We start from the raw sequence: 23,844 nt of genomic DNA on the forward strand, positions 1-23,844 counted from the left end.
TGTTTTACGAGACGTGGAAACGGTGTTTTCATTTTCATTAATAAAATCTATAAAACGCAATCAACGGAACAACGGTATACTCTACTTGTTTATATCATCTATTTTCATTCTTTTGTATTTTTATACTTTAACTAGTTTCATAATTGATTAATACAAAGCATTTTCATCTAAATTCTATCATTTATATTATCATATCTTTCATTTTATGTGTTGCATTATGGACACATTTTTGAGTTGCAATTGACGCCTTCATCTTATAATGTTATTTTTTTTATCTACTTTTCGTTCACATTTTCACATTAATTACAAATCACACTTCCACATTTATGTGTACATATATATTTTTTTTTTCGCTTTATCATACGGAATTTTTCCGCAGTACATAAGCAATAGTATAAACAAATATTAATTCTTTTAATCACTTGATGAGAAATGCAGTATTTAATGAACATTAATTATTTACTATATATATATATATATATATATATATATGTATATATATAGGAAAGTACGTATATTATTCAATAATTATCTTTATTTAAAATTTAAAACCAAAAAATTTTGATAGACTATTGTGATTAATTTAAAGTCCAATTATTTAAATTTATCGAGAAATATTAACAATTAAAACTTCCCATTTATCTATTTTAATAATCGAGAAAACTCTCAAATTTGAAAAATTAAATGCAATTATTATAAAGTATCGTACGTCATAATTCAAATACATTTTTACATTTCATTTCGTCATTTCAAAATAAATATAAATATTTGGTAAAAATGATTACTTGCATTTTTCATAGTAATATTATTTACTACAAATGAAAAACATCGAAAGTTCTGTGTATTTGACTGTTTTTCTTGAAATACCTTCCCTTTGTCAATAATAGTATTTTGTCCAAAATAATGAAGTTATAATTCATAATATTTTTTTATTCTAAAATCAGTTAGCTTATTTCATATTTCAAATATTGGTTTCGTTAAGCATTTATGTTTAGTTAACCATTCGCTTATTTCTACATATTTTCACATCGTAATCGCTCAGCAATTTGCATTTAATAGTAATTTTGGTTCGAAGCAGCAGCGGTCGGTGATCGTTATTAATTTTTCTCCCTATTTTATTTTATTCCATGTATATTAATTCATTTTATTTTGTTTATACACAGAATTTCTTTCATCTAATGATCGTTATATCGATACATTTTATTCATTCATCTTCTACTAATATATGATTATAATAATAATGCTAATGATAATTTATTCCGTACCGCAACTTTCGACAAATTACGGGTATTTTCATTATATCTCTATTTTGTTTTCACATCAAATAAAACTCATCACACGGTAACGCTCTTTTACAGATTTTTTCTTTCACTCCACGCATATATTTATATAGTCATAATATACATTGCGTAATATAGCGTATAAATAATATATACGTATATGTATATATTTACTGGGTAACTTTTTGCGTACCTAACATAAATATTTACCTCGCACATATAAATAATGGTAAAGGATAATGTGTATGTACTTGCCCGTTTGTACACAATACGTAATCTATTATACGTTTATAATAATAATAATAATAATAATAATAATAATAATAATAATAATAATAATATTAATAATAATAAGGATAATAATTTTTACAATTACTACGATCGACTTAGGTTCACTTCTCTTTGTTCGTAATTACCTATTTATACTTTGTCTCTGTTTATCGCACAATATACGCAATATCTACGCATCATTACACATTCATCGTGGATGTATTTATAATATGTATATATTATACTAGAATTTTTAATTCTTGATCGATTCGCGCTGTTTCCTCTAATAATTACTTATTCTTTTTAAAATTTTTTCATTATTTCCATTTTTACGAATTTACTATTCACTTTCAGAAAATGATTATAGAATTAAATTAGATTATATGATAAATCATGAAATTATTTTACATTTACGATATTTTAAAATTAATATCTACTTTGCATCATGTAATTAAATTGCATCAAGTTTATTAAATTTTTCAAAAACTTAAAGCCACTCACCTAATTTATAATATTTTATAATCATTTTTATTTTTATATGCTTATAAATGATTATGAAATTGCAGTTTTCGCATGAAGTTTAATTACGTCAATTGTCAATACACGTACTAATTATAAGATGTAAAATAAATAATTTAAAATTCCCTTATAATAATTAATATATTAATCACGATGTTTCCTTTCCATGTTCCTATTTATTAGTTGTTTTATTCCACGATTTCATCAACTTTTAAATATGCTCACCGTTTAATATTTTAAGTTTTCTTGAAATTTGTACAGATATCCATGCACTCGCTCATTATTGAATTAATTTCAGTTTATTATTCTCTCTTTTTTTTCCGTACAATTAAATTATTATATCGATTCAATAATGTTAACATTATTCTCTTCTTCGATTTATGTTATCGCATTTGCATTAGTATTTGCTTGTGTGTATTGTAATATAACAAAAATTAATTTTTTGTTCTCCCTGAATGATATAGCCATGATTATGAAATTGTTAATAAATTGCTTAAAAGCATTTTAGGTCTGTTTATATATATTTCTGATTATTGTTTTTTTTTTTTTTTTTTTTTTTTTTTTTTTAATGATTCGTAGGGGATTAGAGTTATCGTTTTTTGTACGGCGATATGTATGCAACGAATCGCAGATGCAACTACGTTCACAGAATTCACGACTATTAAATTTTTTAAATTAATAATTATTTAAATAACGTAATGGCGATCTAATTATGAAACAAAAAAATTTTCACCTTCATTTAATAATCAAATAAGGAGCTTACATAACAATTTCATAATTAACTAAAATTATTTGCAGTTTTTTAATATTTTACAGTGTTAGAAGCTGTTAGTCTTTCTGGAATAATTGAAACTACAAGTTCTTTGCTACACAAGGTTTTTTCAACAAAATTTACGTTTATTGTTTAAATTCTATTTGTGGTATGAGATAATTATATACATTATTTGGATGCAAAGCAACTTGCAGAAATTTGTAATTATGAATGAAAAGCGATTGCGAATAATTCATAAACTGTTGGTGCGAAAATGATCTTTAAAACTTCGTTTAATGATAGAAAGCGACTCATACCATTTAACACACTATAAATTTCTGTTTATTTTTCTTTATTATATTTGATAAAATATTTTAATCGATGTGTCCATGTTTTCATGTATATATATATGCTTTCTTTTTATATTGAAATATGCGCAATAATTCTGTCTTTACCGAAGGCTTGTTGTACTGTAACTAATAGTTTTTCATACTGATTTGATACTGAAGAATGGCTTATATTTATACTATTCCTGATGTATACATAAATAATATATGTGTGTGTGTGTGTGTGTGTGTGTGTGTGTGCGTGTGTGTGTGTGGCGCGTGTGTGCATGTGCATATATATGCATGTATAATATATTCGTAATAAGGATATACATCCATGTGCACCCGTATATGCGTGCAAATAAAAATATATATGTTTATAAATGTATACAAATACATATATAATTTTGTTTTTGTATAAATAGGCAAGTGTCTAGCGAATACACATTTTCTTTATAATAAAATGCACCTTTTATGATATGTACGAAGATCTAAGCTAACATTCTTTCTTAAACAAAAGTTTTATAATATGATTGAAACTTGTATACATACATAATAATGCAAGTCTGTAATTCATTTGGTTCAGAGGACTTTGACGAATGGGATTAAAATTCGATTAAATCTAAAGTATTTGACTCAAGCGTTTGAAATTATTCACCAATATATAAAATTGTAAATTAGACACGAAAAGGTAAAGAAAAAATTTAGAGAAAAAAAAGGTTTATTTGAATATTTTTAATTAATAATTTAAAAATAACAAAATTAACATCAAGAATTTAATTATTTTTAATTATTATAAATTTAAATTTTAACTATTTTTAATGAAATATTTGCATCAATGAAAAAATAAGAATTCAACCCATACGAATTTCATTGCACAATGAAATATAAATTTAAATAAATGTTTTCCATAATCTTTCGTCACACATACAATGTATAGATAATAATATATGTAGCATAATGTAAAATCTAAATGAATGATGATCATGGATTCCACATTTGATAGTATTATATACTTTCATTATTTAGTTATATATAAGCATGTTGAAATATTATCATATATTATCCTCTCGATTTTTGTGTAATGCACATCAAAGAAATTTATAAGAGAGGGGGGATATGTTTTTCATTAGTAATATTTTTGTTTTATAATAATTGAGTAATTTGACACTTTATTATTATTAAACATTTTCGTTCTTTTTTTTTCTGCTATGATAGAGGCGTGTAAAACCACGTTATGCACGAATGATAGTTGCGATCAGTAATAAACAAAATTGACTAAAAGTGATATAATTAAAATATTGCCAGATTTAAATATGTACATTTTCATTGTCCGAGGCAAAGTGGAAAACATAATATAATAAGCTTTTTATATTGGACGCAAGATTCTCTTGTGTCTCTGTCTTTAATATTCAACGATTGTTTTAATAAAATTTATTTAAATGATATTGTATTAATTAATGACAAATGCTTATTAATTGTTGTTTTATAAAATTAAAAAAATATTTTTCGTTTTTTCAAGGCCTTATAAATTTTTTATTCAAGCATCATGATAGATAAGTGATTGAATGGATAAAAAGTGGCTACTACATAAGAAAAATAAGCTACATTCTGTGGTTCAATGAAAATATTCTGCTGCAATATTAAAGGTAATTTTTAAGATAAAAATGTTATTCGATAAATGATTATTAATAATTTGCATTAATTTAAGAGACTATTTTAGATAGGATAAGTCGATCGAGCACCGTTAATCAATTGGACCCAAGAGAAAAAATGAACGATGAATGTTAAGTTTAATTGAATATAAAGCATTAATCATTTAATTTTTAATAATTGAAAATTCAGAAATTAAAGTTCGTATTATTTTAGATGAACAAGAATTGTTGAATCGCTATTTTAAATACTTTTATTATTCCTTTTCCTATATATTCAAAGAAAAGAAATGGTGATTTGAAAAGTGTAAGAAGATATGTGAAAAAAAATTCGAGTTACCTAATGATTTAGCATCACGGTGAGTACTTATAAAGTTTTCATCGAACAATAGTTTTGTGATAATTTTGCATTATTATTATTATATTAATATTGATGTCGAACTTCTTCCATTTCTATATTTGCTAACACATTTTAAGAGTCTCTCGATACTTAGCACTATTATATATAGAAAGTAACCGGGCTAAGTCTTTTACATTAACGATTGTTAATTTTTTTTAATCGGAGCATATTACTTATTTAGAAATGCTTTCTATATACTTTACATATATTAAATTGTGGTCCATTGAGCTATTCGAATTATTTTAACTAACAAACGTCATATTTTTGTCCGAGGAAGATAAAAATTGAAACTGATATTATTTTACAATCAAAACTACCATTCAAGAGTTATGATTTTGCTTTTGTTTTTTTTTTCTCGTAAAATCAGAAGGAAAACATAATTTATATACTTTTCTCATATTCGGCCAATATATATCTAGGCTTCATATTGTTTAGGAAACTTCATCAAATACAACAAAAAAACATTCAGCCTTCATTTATTGCATTACATCGAATAAGCAAAAGTATACAAAATTAATAAATTGTTTACGCATTTTTTATTTGGAAGATTTAAAATATTTCCAATCGATAGAAAAACAACCTTTGCTTATTTTAAAGCTTTGTTATATGTATTTAGTCAGTTCACTTGTTCTGTCGTGTAATTCAATCAAGCATTTATTTATATAGTAATTTTATAGTAAAAAATTACCTTAATTATAAATTACATTAAATATAACAATCAAAATTCTAATCATGAAAATGTTTCTTTGCAAAACAGATATTTTCCAGTACTGAGTGCTATGTTCAGCAACAGCTTAAGATTTGTTTGGTCGTTAATAAATTTTACTTTGAGCAGATAAAGTGAGTAACACAAATTGTCACTATTTATTGATTTTTATACGATATTTAATTATTATAAACTGATTTATTATAAATGACATCAAATTTATAAGAATGAATTTAGAAAAAAAAAAACAATGATTCGTATAGTAATAGTGGTATAAGTTTTTCGTTTACCATCTCCTTTTAGATAATAAACATTGTACTTTTGGTAAGCCATTCGAGTTTTTAAATCAAACATATATACATATGTTATCCTGGTTCGTTTGGACCTATTGCTATTTTAAGCAATAGAGACATCATAATTATTACGAACAATTCATTAGCAGATTTGGTCATCAGTTAAATGAGATGTTTATTTCATTTTTAATGGATAAATAAAAAAATAGTATATAACTAAATTTTGTATTCACTTGGAAATGATATTTTGATAGTCTTTCGATTGGATCATAATTTATTATTATTAATATACTGTGAAATTATAATCTCACCAGTCAATCTTACTTGCAAGTTAAACGAGAGAATTTTATTCGATTGTATCAAACTGTTACCTTACAGTATGGAAGATGTACGTTCAGATAATTTTTTTAATAGTATTGATTGATAATTACATATATAAGATTAAAAAATCGGCAAAATCTATTAGACTATTATGTTTTATGTTCAATATATAATTGATGTAAAAAATTGAAATTTCAATGTCATTAACACGAACTTTACTTTAATGTTCATTAGTCGAGTATGTGAATAAAAAACTTCAAACTTCTGCGAAGTCGACGAATACGATATATTAATCGAGCGATAGATTTGAGATGCAAGTCAGTGTCAATAAATAGTTTATAAATTATTGTTTTCACATGCCTGGGTCATTTCATTGTTTTCATTTTGTTAATTGGTTTTATTAGTTTGTATTGTCCGATGTATATTGTTATGTGTTTATATTCGAGATATTTATAAAACCCCTCTGTATACAGAAAGTTTTGGTATTTTATTTTTTATATTTAAAAAGTATTTCATTTTCAATTAAATTAATTATATAATAATTCATAGATTATGGGTACAGTATGTGACAACAGTCGATTTGCAAAATGCGGCAGTGTGCTTTGTTTAACCGTATTTGTTCTTTTAGTTTTCTGCTCTTAAATGACAAAATGCAACTTTTACTTTTATGTTAATTTATAATGGAATTTTTCGCGCATTTTTTTTATTATTAGTTTTTTAAAATTTTTTTCTTTTCGGTTTTTCTTTTTTTTTTTTTTTGAAATTATGGGCACTGAGGAGATTACAAGATAAATGAGATTATATGTATATATTTATATATTTTTTCAGCACCTTATATAATCAGTACTTGGCATTTTCACTCTTACTAGACTGTTACGTGATTGTTCTTACGAATGATTTATGTTGATGTATTAACGAGGTATTGTATTTATTTATTCAAAAAAAAAAAAAAAAAAAAAAAAAAATTCACATCATCGTTTAAACGATCATAATTTCGATAAATTATAGAGCATACGATTAGATAAAAAATATGATTTTTAACTTTTTATACATTAAATTAATTTATAGACACATCATTGTTCTAATACAAAATAATATATATATATATCAGGAACTATTTATAATTTTAAAACATTAAAAATCCAATTACATTAACGGATGGATAAATAATAAAGTATTCGATGTAGATGATATAATGACTATTTAACCTCAAATATCATGAATTAAGATATTATTTATAAGTTTTTTGTTCTAAATTTTAGAATCACTAAATCAAAATGCTAATATGATTAAAGTATCGAAATTTATAATTTTCGTACTGCCACGTATAGTAATTTAATAAAATAAAAATAAAAAAAAAAAATATTTACGATATACCATTATTGAACTCTTCAATCATCATTATTTACACAATTGAGTAAATAATGAAGAGAAAAGACATTTAACCACTCATATTCGGCATTCGCGTAATCATTTACTTACGGATGATAACTAACATTATCTTTATAATATTACTAGTCAATGGTGAATGGCAATTTTTAATATCTCTGGAAATTAATGATATTACATTCAGTGGCTCTGTTGGTAATTTATCCAAAAACGCCACCGAATGCAATTTCTATGTTTATTAATCATTGAGAAAAGCTATCCTTACCTTAGCTATTTTTCTTATTCTTTTTATTTTGGTCAATGCGTACGCTTGCAATGCGACAATAGTTTTTATTTCAAGCTGTTTATTTAAATTCTATAATCTAATCACGTATAATATCATTATTTTTTTTTTCTTTTAATTTTTATAATTAGATTGAATCGGGACGATTGTTATATAAAAATTCATGCTAAATTAAATAATTAGACCTTTAGAAAGAATGCTAAATTATATTTCATCTAATATTTATATTTATTATCTTTATGATGATTTGACGGAATAAATATTTCCTCGTTATTTTTCAGTACCAAAATCTTATCGAAAAAGTATTATATAATCTTGTTATCAATCTCTCCTAATTAAAACCAATACCTCAATAACATATTTAACTACATATTTCTACTCTCTCTCTCTCTCTCTCTCTCTCTCTCACTCTCTCAAAGTATAACAAAGAATCTACAATTGTCATTGAAAAATGTAACCGATTCAATCTTTCATAATTAAATTTAAGAAGTCTAAATGTAAACATAAAACAATGCAGATGTTCATGCCGTAGATTCAACTAAATAAACAACTCGACAAGCTTTCACGCTGCATTTCTTTTTTGTCTAAATATATAAGATTTGTTGACTATATCATTTTCATCTATGTTTATGTCTATACTATATTAATAAGCTGACAGAAAGAACAAGAAAACATCGCGATACAAGCGCATACAATGGTGGCAAATTATATATTCTTTACACGTACCTGCTAAATCTTTTATTATACACGATTTTGTAACTGATTTTTATATTTTTATTTCGTTTAGAACGATCTACGTTTTAGTACTATATTTTTTTGTTTATTTTGTTTTGCTAGAATCGACGAAAATGATCAATTTTCTCTTTTTAAATGTCAAACATGCTTCATTAATACTGACTATTACTGTAGTGTTAAAATCACTGTAGTATTGTTTATTTTTATAATTGAAATTATTATTCCGTATAAAGTTTTTATTTATATTAATTACGTCGAAATTTATTTACGATTCTATTGTCAACATATAGAATTTAATAACATTATATAGTTTTTTGCTTATGATGATGCTCGTGTTTTGTATACTTTTTACGGATTTACAATCCTTTTCCTTCTTTGTTATGCGTATTTCCTATATTACATTGAATTCCTATATTATTTGCATTCGTATCATTTTTTTAATGCATTTCATTTTACACGTGTATCTACAAATATCGTATATTCTTTGAAGACATTGAAAACTATTGGATAAAATTTATCTATTAATCTAGGATAGAAATGAGACTTAGATTGTACTAAAATTTAATCAAAAAATCAATTGAATTACTCTGTTAAGTTAAGTAGAGGATAAATTTGCGTAATCATTGACATTTGAAGAAAAAAAAAGCGTCTTTGTTACGAGAAATAAGGTTGAAAATTTTAACGAGTCTATTTAGATAGATAAATATTAAAAAATGTCGTAATTGCAGATTTTTAAAATAGATTGATAAAAAAAAGGAAAGAATTTCATCGTTTCGAACATACCATATATGTTTATACATGAATTCTGCTATCTTTTACATACGACTTTATTATATATCTTTTTCTCTTATTTTATTTTATTTATGCATTTTCACTAACACTACATAGTTAATAATAATCTTTATCAAAAGCACATGTATACTGTCAACTCTACACGCATGCGCATCCACATGTACACGCGCATCTATGGCAGTCGAACGCATAGCTTCTTAGATCACGCAAATCTACACACTCACGCATATGTGGACACGCAAATATTGTGTTTAAGCCAATTTTTATGCGTATTCAACATTATTTATTATTAAATTCGCAATATTTATTTGTTTCCTGGTTAGTGCTATCGACATACGTACGTATCTTTTTTTTTCCCCGTGAAGACGAAGGAGTATATTCCATAAAAATTCTGCCTGACGAGGGCCGTATAAAAACTTGAAATTCGTGTTTCTTTGTTTTGTGTATTTATCTGTACGTATCTGTTTATTATACACTTTACTCGTCTCGCATAAATCAGACTTTATATTATGAGTTATTTGATAAAACACTATACGTAACCCATTTTGAGGTTCCTAAATTTGGTGAAACTATGGCATACGTAGATGTGCGTAGGTATCAATGTATAATACGACCTTCATTATAAATGTTTACTAGAAAATTTAATGCCTTATAACAAGATAAATAATTTTACATGAGATACTCAATTTTTATTAATATTTTTGCAACGATAACCAATATTATTGTCTAAATGATGCTTATAATTTCATATATAATTATAGATATTTGTTACATAAGCATTAATTATTATATATATGTCTGTAGTTGTAATTGTACTTCAATATGACATATTGAAGTAACTTGTGATAACAAAATTTTTCATATTGTACCCTATTAAGGCTGTACCTTGATGTTTTAAATAAATTTGTAAATATATTTTCATAAAATGAAGATCATATTATACATAAAATGCGCCTTAAACATTTCATAGATATACGCTTTATTCGTATATTTTCATAGCTTCACTTCTTACATATAATTTTTGTGCATTAATGTACAGTTTAACTTTCATTCTCGAAATATTTTGCATTATGAGTTCCCTTTAGTGCCTGAACATCCTACCTCACATCGATAATAATTTCAGATGTGTCAATCTTTAAACAAGTTATAAGACATAAAGCCACTTATAATGCAGCATCAATTTCTGTCTGAGAAGTTCTTCTTAATTATAATGGACTTCCTTCTTTAATGCAACATTGTTCAATAGCATCACATACAAAGTATAGCAAATGAAAGTTTCACTGTAGATTTGATGTTATTTTAGCCATTCGTGATGCACAATTTACATAAACTATGAGCTCATTCTCATATTCAGAAAGATTATTTTAGCATCTTAGTGCTTACTAGTATTGATAACATGATCGTCATCGCTGGCTTCAGCGTCTCCCTCAACACCATGTTCACCTTCTTCATGGTGCACAGTGCCATCCTCAGTATCGACACTACTTGTCGGAGTTACTTCCTCGTTCGTTCCATGAGTGAAGAAACTAACGCTGTGCCCATGGCCGTTCTCGTGACTGATTTCATGATCGTTGCTATCGTTACCATTTCCATTCCCATTAGTCAATGAATTAAGGAATGGATTAGTCGAATGAAGATGGGGCTTATTGTTCACAATGACTGGGTTCGATGTCGAGCTATTAACAGCTGGCGAGCAATTTAATTTAACCGATTCCTGATAACTGCTGGAATCCTCGCTGCTAGGTGAACCGGGAGATGAAACTATCACCTGTAGCCCAAACAAATTACGAACATCAATTTTTACACAGACACACACACACACACACACACACACACACACATAAACATAAACATACATACATACATACAGTAATACGTTCATACGTATATATAACATAATGCGTTTGAGGTAAAAATGAAATACTTAATCGTTTACTTTTACATATCCTTTTGAAAATATAGAAATTGTAATTTTCATTTATATTTAAATTTAAAAACGTAATTATGTCAAGAAATGAATATTATATGATAAATTGACAATTATTAAAATTTTTTGTAAATATTAGTATAGTCTATAATATTAAATTATCATGTACATGTCTATTACAACTGTTACAGTTTTACAAAGTGAACAATATCAATGGTCGTATTAAAAAAAGTGAAACAATAAATAACGTAATTTTATTTGAAAGAAAGGATGCATTTATTTATGAACCACATTTATCGCATAGAATATTTAATACCTCATTTTTCATTTACTTCATAACCATAGACTTACAGAACATGTACTCTTTAATACTATATAATATTCTAAAGGACTATTATTTGAAAAAATTAAAGCTTTATGATGTAAAATAAAATATCTATCAGAGAATAATATCTTGAAATCAATAAATAAACATATATATTAGACGGTTGTTGTGCATGCGTATGCATTTGTATAAAGGCATGTCAGTAAACTCGTGTATGCATATATGCTGGTCATTTTTTTAAAAAGCGTCGAATCAATTTTATATTTCTCCTACGGAATCTATAGTAAGAGAAACGATAAATTAATCGTTGGCAAAATTCTATTCTTAAAATCATTACTTCTCTATAATACTTACTCTTCTGAAATATGCAAGTGATATTATTGTATAATAATTTAAAATAAGAAAATATGTACAAAAAAAAACCCAAAAAATCAATTCTTATAATAATAAATTAAAGAATAAATTTCAATAAATTTACCTTCAATTATTTAATATAGTAATTTTATTAATAAAAAAGTATTGTTATGGCGTAGCATTTTTTATTTTATTTTTTTTTCATTTTCGAAAGATTAAAGTCTGATCATTGTGCTTCATATATACTTGTATACATTATACTTAATAAGAAAATTAATATCGTCGGTATATTAATTATAAATATATCTTACCATTAAATGCCAAGTATTTATTGAATATGAATAATAATTTATTGGTTATAATATATTTATATGTTTCATAAAAGAAACTATCTTTTATTGAGTTAAACAAAATTAAAAAGAAGTGAAAAAATCATTATTTACAAATAAATAATTAATAATTTAATAGCTTAGAAAGAAATGTATAATTTTTAACACGTTTTATCAATGTACAATACTTTTTTCTAATGATAATGAATATATCTGTGTACACACGCACCCATATATATATATATATATATATATATATATATATATATTATCCATCAGCATAAAAATACAAGAACTTTTGAAATATTGAAGGATTTATTAAGTTTTTTGTACAATAATTTATGCAATTATTATTACTAAATTTAGATCGACTGAAGCAAATAACTTTATTCTACGCGCATGCACTAAAAACATATAGATGAACAATCCCATTAGATGTGCTACGGTACTGTGGGTCGGGCAACGAGCCTACTTGCAGGAAAAAACGATCGGCACTTAACACGTCCCAATGAAAACTCAATGATTAAATAAAAGCATAAATGGAGTCGTATTATGAGGGTGAGAAATGATAACGATAATATACCTGTGCAAGAAGCGGCGTCTCTGTGCTGTCAGCGATTTGGTAGAGCCGGCAATTTGCGTTTGCTCTGAATACGTGCCAAAACAAAAGATAAAGAAGACAACGTAAATATGTCACTATAGCATGAGTAATGAAGTGAAAATAGTTAAGATTTAGGCTATATTAAATGAATAAAAAAATAATAATAATAATTATAATTAAATATAAAAGCAAACAGAATATTTATATCAATATGAGTCGGATGTTATAATTGCTATGAGAAAAAGTATTATTTAAATCTAATATTTTTATTTCTCTTATTTTTTCTTCTTCAATATTTACATGACTAAACAATCTGGGAGCAATGATTTCAAATGATCAAATTTTCATATTTATAAGTTCTTACAAATCGACAGACAAACTGATTTTACAAGAACTTTTACAAGTGTTTTGGCATATAACCTAAAGCATTCTTATTGACAAAAACTAAAACAAAAAGTTTAAGCATTATATTAAAAATAATTAAATACTTTAATATTAATTCAAAATAAAACATTGTAATTAAAAGTTTTTTAAAAAATCTACTGGAGCATTGCATATCAAGAATAAGATAATAAATAAAAAAAGTCTAGGCAGAAATAAATTGTGTTTGGATTTTAATTTAAAAATTTCGATCATTATATCAGATAGTATTATTATTTAATAATTCGAAATATTTTATATATTGATATATTTTTATAATATGCGCATGATGTATATATATATATATATATATATATATATATATATATAATAATAATAATAAATATATACATATATGAAAAAGAAATAAAGAAATTTTCAGAATATTCACTTACAAAATAAATTTAATTATTATAAGAATTTGATTATCTACGCGAACTATTTAGGGGACAATTTTAGAAAACTAAAATTAGTATGTAATATAGTTTATATTGAAATAATTATTAAAAGAAAAGGATAATATTATTAAGAAGTTGACAAAAGTGCATAAATATTGAAATCATAAAGGAAAATATTAATACTATGATACAGAATAAGAATAGTGAGGTTTCGATATTAAATTACTCGTTTTACATTTGTATCAAAACGCGAAAAAATTTCACAAAATTCAATTCGTCTATAAGTTTAATGACAGAAAACTTGCAGGTCATGCATTTAAACGTCTTAAGGTATATATATACATATATATATATATATATATATATATATATATATATATATATATATATATATACACACACACAGACACACACACACACATGTACATACACATACGCATAAACACACATATTTATATATAATATAGTAGAGGCATACAATATGTATGTACAAATACTTTGTAAATAATATAAATAATAATCAATAAAGCTTCTAGTAATAGTGATTTTAACCGAATACTTGCAAAAAATAAATTTCGATATATTGATTTAACAATATCGAGCCATTCATTATATTTATTGTATAATTATGTTAATAAAAATTGGAATTATTCTTTAAGACTATTTATTTATTAAAATTTGATATTTATGTATTAGTAAGATTCTAAAAATAAAAATGAAAGATCAGACCGACGTTTTTTATCTAATCATTTATTCTTCCCTGCCATTAAGAACTTCTTAAGCATATAAAAGTAAAGAAAATTCGCAAACAGCATAAAAATATAAGCGATAAAAAGCATAATAAATAACTTATTTGCATTTTTTTCTTTCAGATTATCTTGAACCTCCAAAGATTTGCTTTATTTCAATACATAAATTTATCATTGTAATATACGTTTTTCTATTACAAGAATTTATTTATCGTATGTTTCTAATATAAAATCAAAATTATCTACTATCATTATCATTGTTAGGCATCTAATAATTGGCAAATATTTATTTATATGATAAATTAAATATTTCGCATCTAATACACATATACTATATAAACAAACTAGAAAATTAGAAATGAATAATTCGCAAAAATAATATGAAATTAAAATAATGAACATCAGAGTGTATATTACATATTTTTTAATAAAATATTTTTGTATCAATATATATATATATATATGTATGTATATATACATACTTTAAAATATTGAAATTTAAATTATAATATATTATTGAAATATATTTTACGAAAATCGTTCTTTAAGGTGTATTTTATATTTTATGGATAATAATTTATTTTATAATATAAATTACATAATGATAATAATAACGGTACATTATTAAATTAAGAATTTTTAATATTTATCATGCATAATTATTAATGTATAATGTGAAATATCAAATAATGAGAAATGTGCGATAAAGTGCGTGTGCTACTAATAAATTTATTATTATCATGCTCTTTATTAAAAGAAAAAAAAAGAATGACAATTTTAATTTATGTTATATATGACTATGGAGAATATTATTTGTAAAAGATATTCAAGAAGAAGGTTCAAGACATCAAACGAAACTTCTAGTTTAATAATAGATAAATTACAAAGTTAGAACTTAATTCTATGATCCAAATTCAATAATTATAAATAATTAAATAAAAAATAATGAAAGACAATGAATTAAGCGTATTATAAAATTAGTTATTGTACAATCATTAAATACCTGTCGTGGCTTGATGGGTGGCGGCGGAGGGAGGCGCGGGGAAGCTGTAATGGTTTGCTGTTTTTGCTGTATTTGTTGTTGCTGCTGTTGCTGCTGCTGCTGCTGCTGCTGCTGTTGCTGTTGTTGCTGTTGTTGCTGCCGCTGATGCTGACCTACCGCTGTAGTAGTGAGGGGCTGATGATGATGTGAGTGTTGCTGCTGCCAAAGCAGCCCTGTTCGCGGCAGCGTTCCCGATTGCTGTAATGGCTGCTGCTGCTGATGCTGAATTTGGGATTGATGATGTTGCTGAATTTGCTGGTGATGATGCTGCATTGATTGTTGCTGCTGCTGCTGCTGCTGCTGCTGCTGCTGCTGTTGATGATGATGAAGCAGTTGGGAAACAGAGGAGGCCTGCGGCTGATGCGAGTTGCTGTTGACGTGTGCTGGCATAACTCGAGGAAGTGTTGAAAAGACTGAAGAAATCTTCCGAACTGTCTGTGAAATGAGCTACTGATTATTCGGGACTTACATGTGTTGCGAGCATTTAAAATTGGATCATTCTTACAACAACGAAATGTTATATTAATTTAGCATTTAATACCAGCTGTTATAAATAACTTAGTAATTTTTAACATTAATATTAATTGATATAACTGTTATGAAATTGAAATATTACTATACAAATAAAAATCAATGAGCTTGAATGGCATTGTTTATTGTCTTATTCTTACTATATAATATGCAATTTATTTTCAACTACTGAAATTTATATTATAATGTTTAGTACATTTAGTATTAAATAGAATCTATAATCTTTTCCACGAAGGCTAATAATGCCTAAGTAATTGATTGTTTATTCAGCGATTACATGAAAGAAAAATTTTATTCTTAATATACGTTATTACTCGGTATTATTTATTATTAATATAAATTATACATATTATATTAATTATTAATTCTTATATTATTCTCATATATACATATATTTAGATATATATAGATGTTTAATTGTATAAGGGATAAAACAATGACATTACCTGACTTAACTGGCCAAATTTCGAGTAAATACTTCAGAACGGCTATAGGCTGTTGGAAGTCAAGTATCGCTCCCGCTTCATCCGAATGCAACATTAGCACTGGACCAAAACAGACTGCTAAACTAGCAGGAGACATTTTATTGCATTGGGAAATGACCATTGCCAGATGATCCAATAGATAAATCAATGTACACTAGAAAAATGTCAGAAGTAAATAACAGGTATGGATTTAATATATTTATTATTTAATAAAACTTAGCAACGTGTAATATCGTATGTAGAAAATTCTATATTCATACTAAATAAGACTATATGGAACTTAAAAATTCATAAATCGAAATAATTGACAAAAATGAGAGTGTGAAATAAGGATCGAATGATAATTATATATATATAAAATAAAAAGAAATATTATTCTAAGTATAGAAGGTAACGATGCTTGTATAGTTCAATCACCTTGTTTACAGTCGGTAGGCAATCGAGAATGCTAAACATTAACTTTGCATTTCCTTGTGGATCATCCGGTAAACAGACTCCGAGTGCGTCGACCATCATTTGATAGAGGCACTTCGTGAACAGAGGCTCTGGCAATTCTCTCAAGTAGTCTTTCAAAACGCCTAATGACATAATTCCCCCAGCATATTATATTCTTACTCGCTAAAATTACGCTTTTCCTTGCATGAAATATACGAGCAATTTATTTTTACCTGTTATAACGTTAATGTCAGGAACATTATCAGACGATAAATCAACTGATCTAGCATTTCTTTCGAAAGCCTCTCTTAGTATTCGCTTTTTCGTTGCTGATCCACAAAGTCTATATAAGCCTGCAATGCAAATATACATACTCACACGTTATGCAAAAGAGGCAAGTTAAATTAATATTTTCTCGAATGGGCATGTGATGCTATAATTGGAAGAATTATTCGATCGAATGAAAGAAGGACATCAATGTCTAATTTAGTAGATAAATATCTAGTTTTGTGAAACAGGTTTGTTTAAAAAATTTCAGCTCCGTTGGATTTTGCCGACTTGACACGGCAATGACTTTGCCCATAAGAAGAATTTGACATTAAAAATTTATTTACCAATAATATCTAGTCCTCTTCTTTCCACTTCCTCCACACAACGCCAGACTATTATCGGTACATTCGGTACACTACTACCCCCGAGTGCCAGGGCTGTTGACACACCTCCTGGAACTCCGCCAGTTTTATTCTCCCGAGTCACCTAAAGCGCATAAAAATGCAATTTCAAACACTCTCTCTCCCTCTCTCAAATTATCGTATTACTTAAAAAGAAATATCGCAAATACTTATTTAGCATTCAAATTGAAATGGAATTTTTATTACTCGTTTCACCAACAATGACACTAGCAATAACCTTTAATATCATCGTTGTCTCGAAATTACACGAAAATGGTAAATTACAATAAAGTATTTCTCACATACTTTACACTTCTCTCTCTCTCTCTCTCTCTCTCTCTCTCTCTCTCTCTCTCTCTTTATTCTCGTTATGTCTAAGAGTTCCATAAACTGAAATTGTACGTACAACAGTGTCGAGATCAATGCCAAACAGCGGTGCGATTCTCGTAGCAAGCGAGATAACTGGTAAACCTCTTCTACGAAACGTTTGGCTGGCGTCTGTGTACCTCAACCTCAGATATATCGTACCTCGGGGTTCGACCTTCACGGCCAATTGATGAATCGGCGACTCTTTTAATAGCGTGGCTAAGTGCACCGATCCTTTATAGCAAAGTTTATGTCGATATTGCGGATCCCATGAATAAACAAGCAGATCGAGCTGCCGATTACCCACGAGGTCCAGCTCGAAATTCTCATCCCAGTCGAACATGAGATCACCCGTGCGCACTACCGTACGAGCTTTGTGCACTCGATCACATTCTAAGACGCAGTACAGGTCTCTCAGGCTGCAATTCACTGTTTAAATTTTATCATTAGTAAGCCCCTTATAGTACGCTTATAAAATACCATTTAATTATCGAAATCTCCGTAGTATAAGTTTTTTTTTTCCAATTTCACACGTACGTTATACTTCGTCTGCCTCTGCCATTAGCCTACAACGACGCATTACTGTAATATTGTTATAATTCCTCCAGATGAAAAATCAAGACGGGGATTTGAATTTTCACGGTTAAATATAGACATTTAGCAATTTCTATCAATTATCACCTTTTCGTTCAATTAAAAAAACTTTACACGAGCAATGAAGCTACAGCATTAACTTGTGACAATATAAATTCTTCGATACTGTTTTTTGTATACAATGTAATATAAGCCGTTGATTACCATTTTCACATAATTCTTGGATAGCATAGAATCAACGAGCCACCTATCATCGTAATGCTCATGTCCCTTGTAAATATTATTCAAATCGATAAAACTATTCGTGTACGTAAAAATAAAAGAAATCCAAAACAAAAAAAAAAAACAAACAAAAAAAAAACCGACAAAAACATGCGTTCACGACATTATTGAGCTCCGATAATAATCCAGAAGCTCGAAATAAATCAACCGAGCCGACATGAAAATTCAACCTAAATGCCTTTATCCCTACATAAGTACGTGGCTAATTTTCCTTTCTCGGCACGCAATAATATCAAACCTATGTTAGGCTGACCCGACGGCGTCGATGGCGTTGTCGCTGCTGAGCTCGACGTAGTCGCACGAAGTCCACGTCCAGCAAGTAAATGTACCCAAAGAAGGCCGCTAATGCCGCTACAGAAGTCACTGCCAGCGTTATCCGCCAATGAGCTTAGTAGAGAACTTGTTGAACTTGGCGTGCCCACCGTTGGTGGCTTTTCTATCTTGTATTTGAGGAACTCTGAAAAACATCAATTTACAGATGATGCTGATAAAAAGGCTGTTGATTTGAACAAATTGCAATGAGCGTTAATGTTTCGCAAGTAGGTGAAATGTTAACTATCTTGCCAGTTAATGTCTTTAGCGCCATTGTAAGGAAAAGTCCACTGTCGAAATTCTTTATCGATATCTCATTATTATTATATCGTTTATATTATTCATCATTATCATATTTATATATCTCAAACGATATACTAATTTTAAATTATGTCTTATATATTAGTTGAAAAGTTTCTTTTAAGCCAGCTGAAATCGTTTTAATGCATCAACAGTAGTAGAATAATGTGAAATAATAGATAGGTAAAAAAAAAAAAAAAAATACATTAGAACGAAGTGTTTTTTTCAGATGAATATTTCAGAAAATTCTTGGTTTCTCTTGCGGTAGTTTGGAATTTTTTCATACCTTCTATTACTATAAATTTTATATAAATATTCTATATTGAAATTTTAGTGAAATATTTTTTAAAGCTATATCACGTAGACGAATAATATTAATTTAAAGTTTAATCTTATATTCATCGTAAGTGCACATACTTTCGGTGCATCCACAATCGCACCAATGCGGTTAAAATACATGAGATAATTTTTCAATTTATAATTCTAACAAATTAAGCGATTAACGTTGGAATGAAAATTTATTTTACAACTCCGAAATGCTGCAAGAACAATGCTAATTTAAATTTCATCATCGTTTTATTTTTAAGAGAATTTTCAAATATTCATTAAAATTACATGAAAAAAAATTCGATACTGATAATAAATGTGTGTGTATATATATATTAATAATTTTTTATACATAATTATTTGTTATAATTTGGCCGAATTAAAAATTAAAAAAGTTATATATGCTATGAAAATATCACGAATAATTGTTCTGCTCTAATTAAAAAGTTAAATATATTTTTAATTGTATTTTTATAATCTGTAATTTAACATTACATCGATAAAGAAATCCAAGAAATGTATGAATTTTTAGTTTTATATAGAATTAATTATCGATTGATGGCGTGCACGATTATAACATAATAAGTTTTCTCGTGATAACTTTGCAAACTTTTCGACTTTACGAAAGCGTGTTACATATAATTAAGATAAAGAAATTTTAAGAAACGAGTATTAGAAAAATGGCATGCAACTTTAATCGGCCAATAATCCACTTCGAGAGCCTTTATTTTCATAACAGATAATCTTCCAATTGAGATGCCCATGCACTTTATTTTAGTTAGCTGTTATCGAGCGAGTGAACACTCGCTCTGACATAATGTTTTATTACTTAAAGGTCACATGGATTAGTGAAAAAAGAAAAAAAAAAAGAAGAAAAAGAAATAGACACTTTTATTTTGACATTATTAAACTGATATACTTAATGATATATATTTTATCATATAATTGTAAAAATTATTTCTAAATATCTTGTAATTATTTTATCAACCGTTTCATTAATAAGATATCGAGTAAATTTAAACTGCAGGTCTTTTTTACAATAAATTCATCTCGTCGTTTCAAAGATATTAACCGCACGAAATGCAAAGCCTATGCATAGAATGATAAATATATATCATTGGTCGCTCTTACCTGCAGGATTAATGTCCAGCAGTCTTTGATCTATATTTCTAGTAGGTGTGGGTGTAGGTATGCTACGAGCCGACTCAAGGTCTAGGATGTTTCGCATTCGTCTAACGCTCGTTGCTCGCTGACTGCCTGGATTGCCAAGTGTGTTGGATTTCTGACCGACCAATGACGATCTGACGTTGGAGGCAACCGAGGAAGGCCTTTGATTTCCAGTGGATCGATGATTCGACGAGCTAATGGCTGTAGAAGCTCGGAGATTCGCAAGATTCACCTGCTGGGCGGAAGCTGATCTCGTTGATAAGCGATCTAGTGTACTTGACATCGGCCTGTACGAGCCGTAGCTACCATAATCGGCCTAAACATAAACATGCCGTAATGTATAATTTTCGTTTGTTTGACGTAATGGTAGTTGGGCATGATTATCTTACGTGCCTTTAACAACTAAACACATCATTAGTTAGACAATTGTAATATGTCGAACGATTATCGTCGCTACTCTAACATTAATTAGGAATAGAAATTTGGATGCAAATTTTGCAAGCGTATTTTCTAATGAATGATTACGCGCATACATGTTCGTATTTCGTAGAAATGAAACGAAAATTTTTAACGTCTCAATTAATGAAACGAAACGAAATTCATAATATCCGAATGTGAGGCTAATGCATGAATAATGCGTTAGGTTAAATATTATTAATTGCCAAGTTCTATAGTATCTCGATGCTTTATGTAATTACTTATTTTCTGCTCAATCATTCCCGTCGACTCCATACTATTAATAATAATATTTTATTTACATCAGTAAATTCATTAGGGTGTTAAATTTATGCAATTACCGATATTAATCGAGCTCGTTCTTTCCTTATATTAATATTGAAATTTAGGTGCTTAAAGATTTTGCGTGATGCAATTAATAATTTAATTCGCTGCACTTGGCCGTTACGTCGATAGCTTCTCTTGCTTATAGAGTCTAAATTATCCGATATTTCATTTACATAGGAAGGTACTTTGAAAATTGCTAATTAATGTCAACTAATTTCAACACATCATCTAAATAATATATTTGGACAATGAACTGCCGACCATTTAATTATCGCGTGCGCCAATCCGATAATCGAATTACGGAATATTGATCTAAAGTATTAATAAAACTACTAAAGTCGCTACGCTCCGACGAACTTATACAAATACGGGAACATTAAGGACACGTAGAACATAATAAAGTCGCTAACGAATGAAATGCGAGACACTATGCGTGTAATTCATTCTATTTTTAGCTCAAACGACCAAGCCACATTAAAACATTCTCGATGTCATTATCAGTGGAGCTGCTGCTCCGAGCGCTAAGAATTTAAGGAAAAATCTATTGGATTCTAATTAGCCCGGACAAGTAATCGCTATTACATTAGTCTATTTAGAGAGGAATGCAATAACCAAAGGGAGTAAATCGAAGAGCACCTGATTAACGGCCGCATGAATGTTCTCGGCACTATATGTGTAGCGAGGTGGTCGGTTTGTTGTCGCACGTATCTGCTCATAGAGGGCTGAAGTACTTGGGGTACGGCTTAGCCAAGCCCTGTACTCGTCCGATGTAAATACACTTGGTGACGACGGTATTCTCCCTATAATAATTTAATGAAAATTAAAGCTTTTTAAAGCGACTGTCTTCCGGAGCATTGTTATTATTGCAGTACAAGTTCAAATCGTTTAGTTAATATTTATTGACGAAGCACTGGTTGATTATAGTAGGAACCTAAGATCTTACATACCCATTGATCGTAATTAAATCAGTCACTAGTTACTAAAATCTTTTTGGTAGAGCAAATTATCTTCACGATATGCACAGCTTATAAAATCAAGATCAAGACAACGATTAATGAATAGAATGTTTTTGGATGTGAATTAAAGGGGATAGATTAAGCTTGCAAGTACACTTTTTACGATATTATTTAAACATGAAAATTAAAAATATCGATAATTCTAGCATTATGAAGAAATAGCGTAGTAGTAGCATTATTGCTAGGATGTATGTAAAGTTATTACTTGTAGCAAAGGTCTAAGGTAATTATGTAATTTTATGTACTACCTACATTTTATTATGTATGCAAGCCTCTCATATTTATTCCCATTAAATTCGACATACCCTCGTATAATTTGCGTATTTTTCTAATTATTAAAATACAAAATACTAATTTTTAAATATTTAATAAGCTTACATGCATTTAAAACATAGGCTTGTCATAAAATCGTTATTACTCAAAAAAAAAAAAAAATATATATATATATATATATATATATATATATTTTTTTTTTACTTATTTAATTACATGCAACTTCATCGTGGACTTTGAATATGTTCAAGTTTATAATTATACACACATGTGTGTGCGAGCGTACGTCAATACATACATATATGCGTATGTACGTATGGGTGAGCGCTTATGCATCTGTGTTTATACGTATGTATGCACAAATATATATGGGATTAGAGTAGATAATTATCATTGTTAGGTACAACCGATTCGTGATTTCTGATAATAATTTAATTAAA

At 27.7% G+C, this 23,844-nt stretch overlaps 1 protein-coding gene across 1 annotated transcript in view; it reads right to left on the reverse strand.

The window, feature by feature from the left end:
* Positions 1-23,844, reverse strand: part of RhoGAP100F (Rho GTPase activating protein at 100F) — a 67,370-nt gene that overhangs the window by 7,824 nt on the left and 35,702 nt on the right. The window contains exons 11-21 of the mRNA XM_011500960.1: positions 22,752-22,915; positions 21,297-21,648; positions 19,465-19,683; positions 18,391-18,779; positions 17,928-18,069; positions 17,547-17,666; positions 17,296-17,456; positions 16,840-17,032; positions 16,205-16,293; positions 15,824-16,117; positions 11,101-11,485 (exon numbers count right to left, since the gene is read on the reverse strand). Coding sequence (XP_011499262.1) covers positions 11,101-11,485; positions 15,824-16,117; positions 16,205-16,293; positions 16,840-17,032; positions 17,296-17,456; positions 17,547-17,666; positions 17,928-18,069; positions 18,391-18,779; positions 19,465-19,683; positions 21,297-21,648; positions 22,752-22,915 — 2,508 coding nt within the window. The remainder of the gene's footprint in view (positions 1-11,100; positions 11,486-15,823; positions 16,118-16,204; positions 16,294-16,839; positions 17,033-17,295; positions 17,457-17,546; positions 17,667-17,927; positions 18,070-18,390; positions 18,780-19,464; positions 19,684-21,296; positions 21,649-22,751; positions 22,916-23,844) is intronic.

Source organism: Ceratosolen solmsi, unplaced genomic scaffold (genome assembly GCF_000503995.2).
Source record: "Ceratosolen solmsi marchali unplaced genomic scaffold, CerSol_1.0 scaffold27, whole genome shotgun sequence".
Classification (NCBI taxonomy): Eukaryota; Metazoa; Arthropoda; class Insecta; order Hymenoptera; family Agaonidae; genus Ceratosolen; species Ceratosolen solmsi.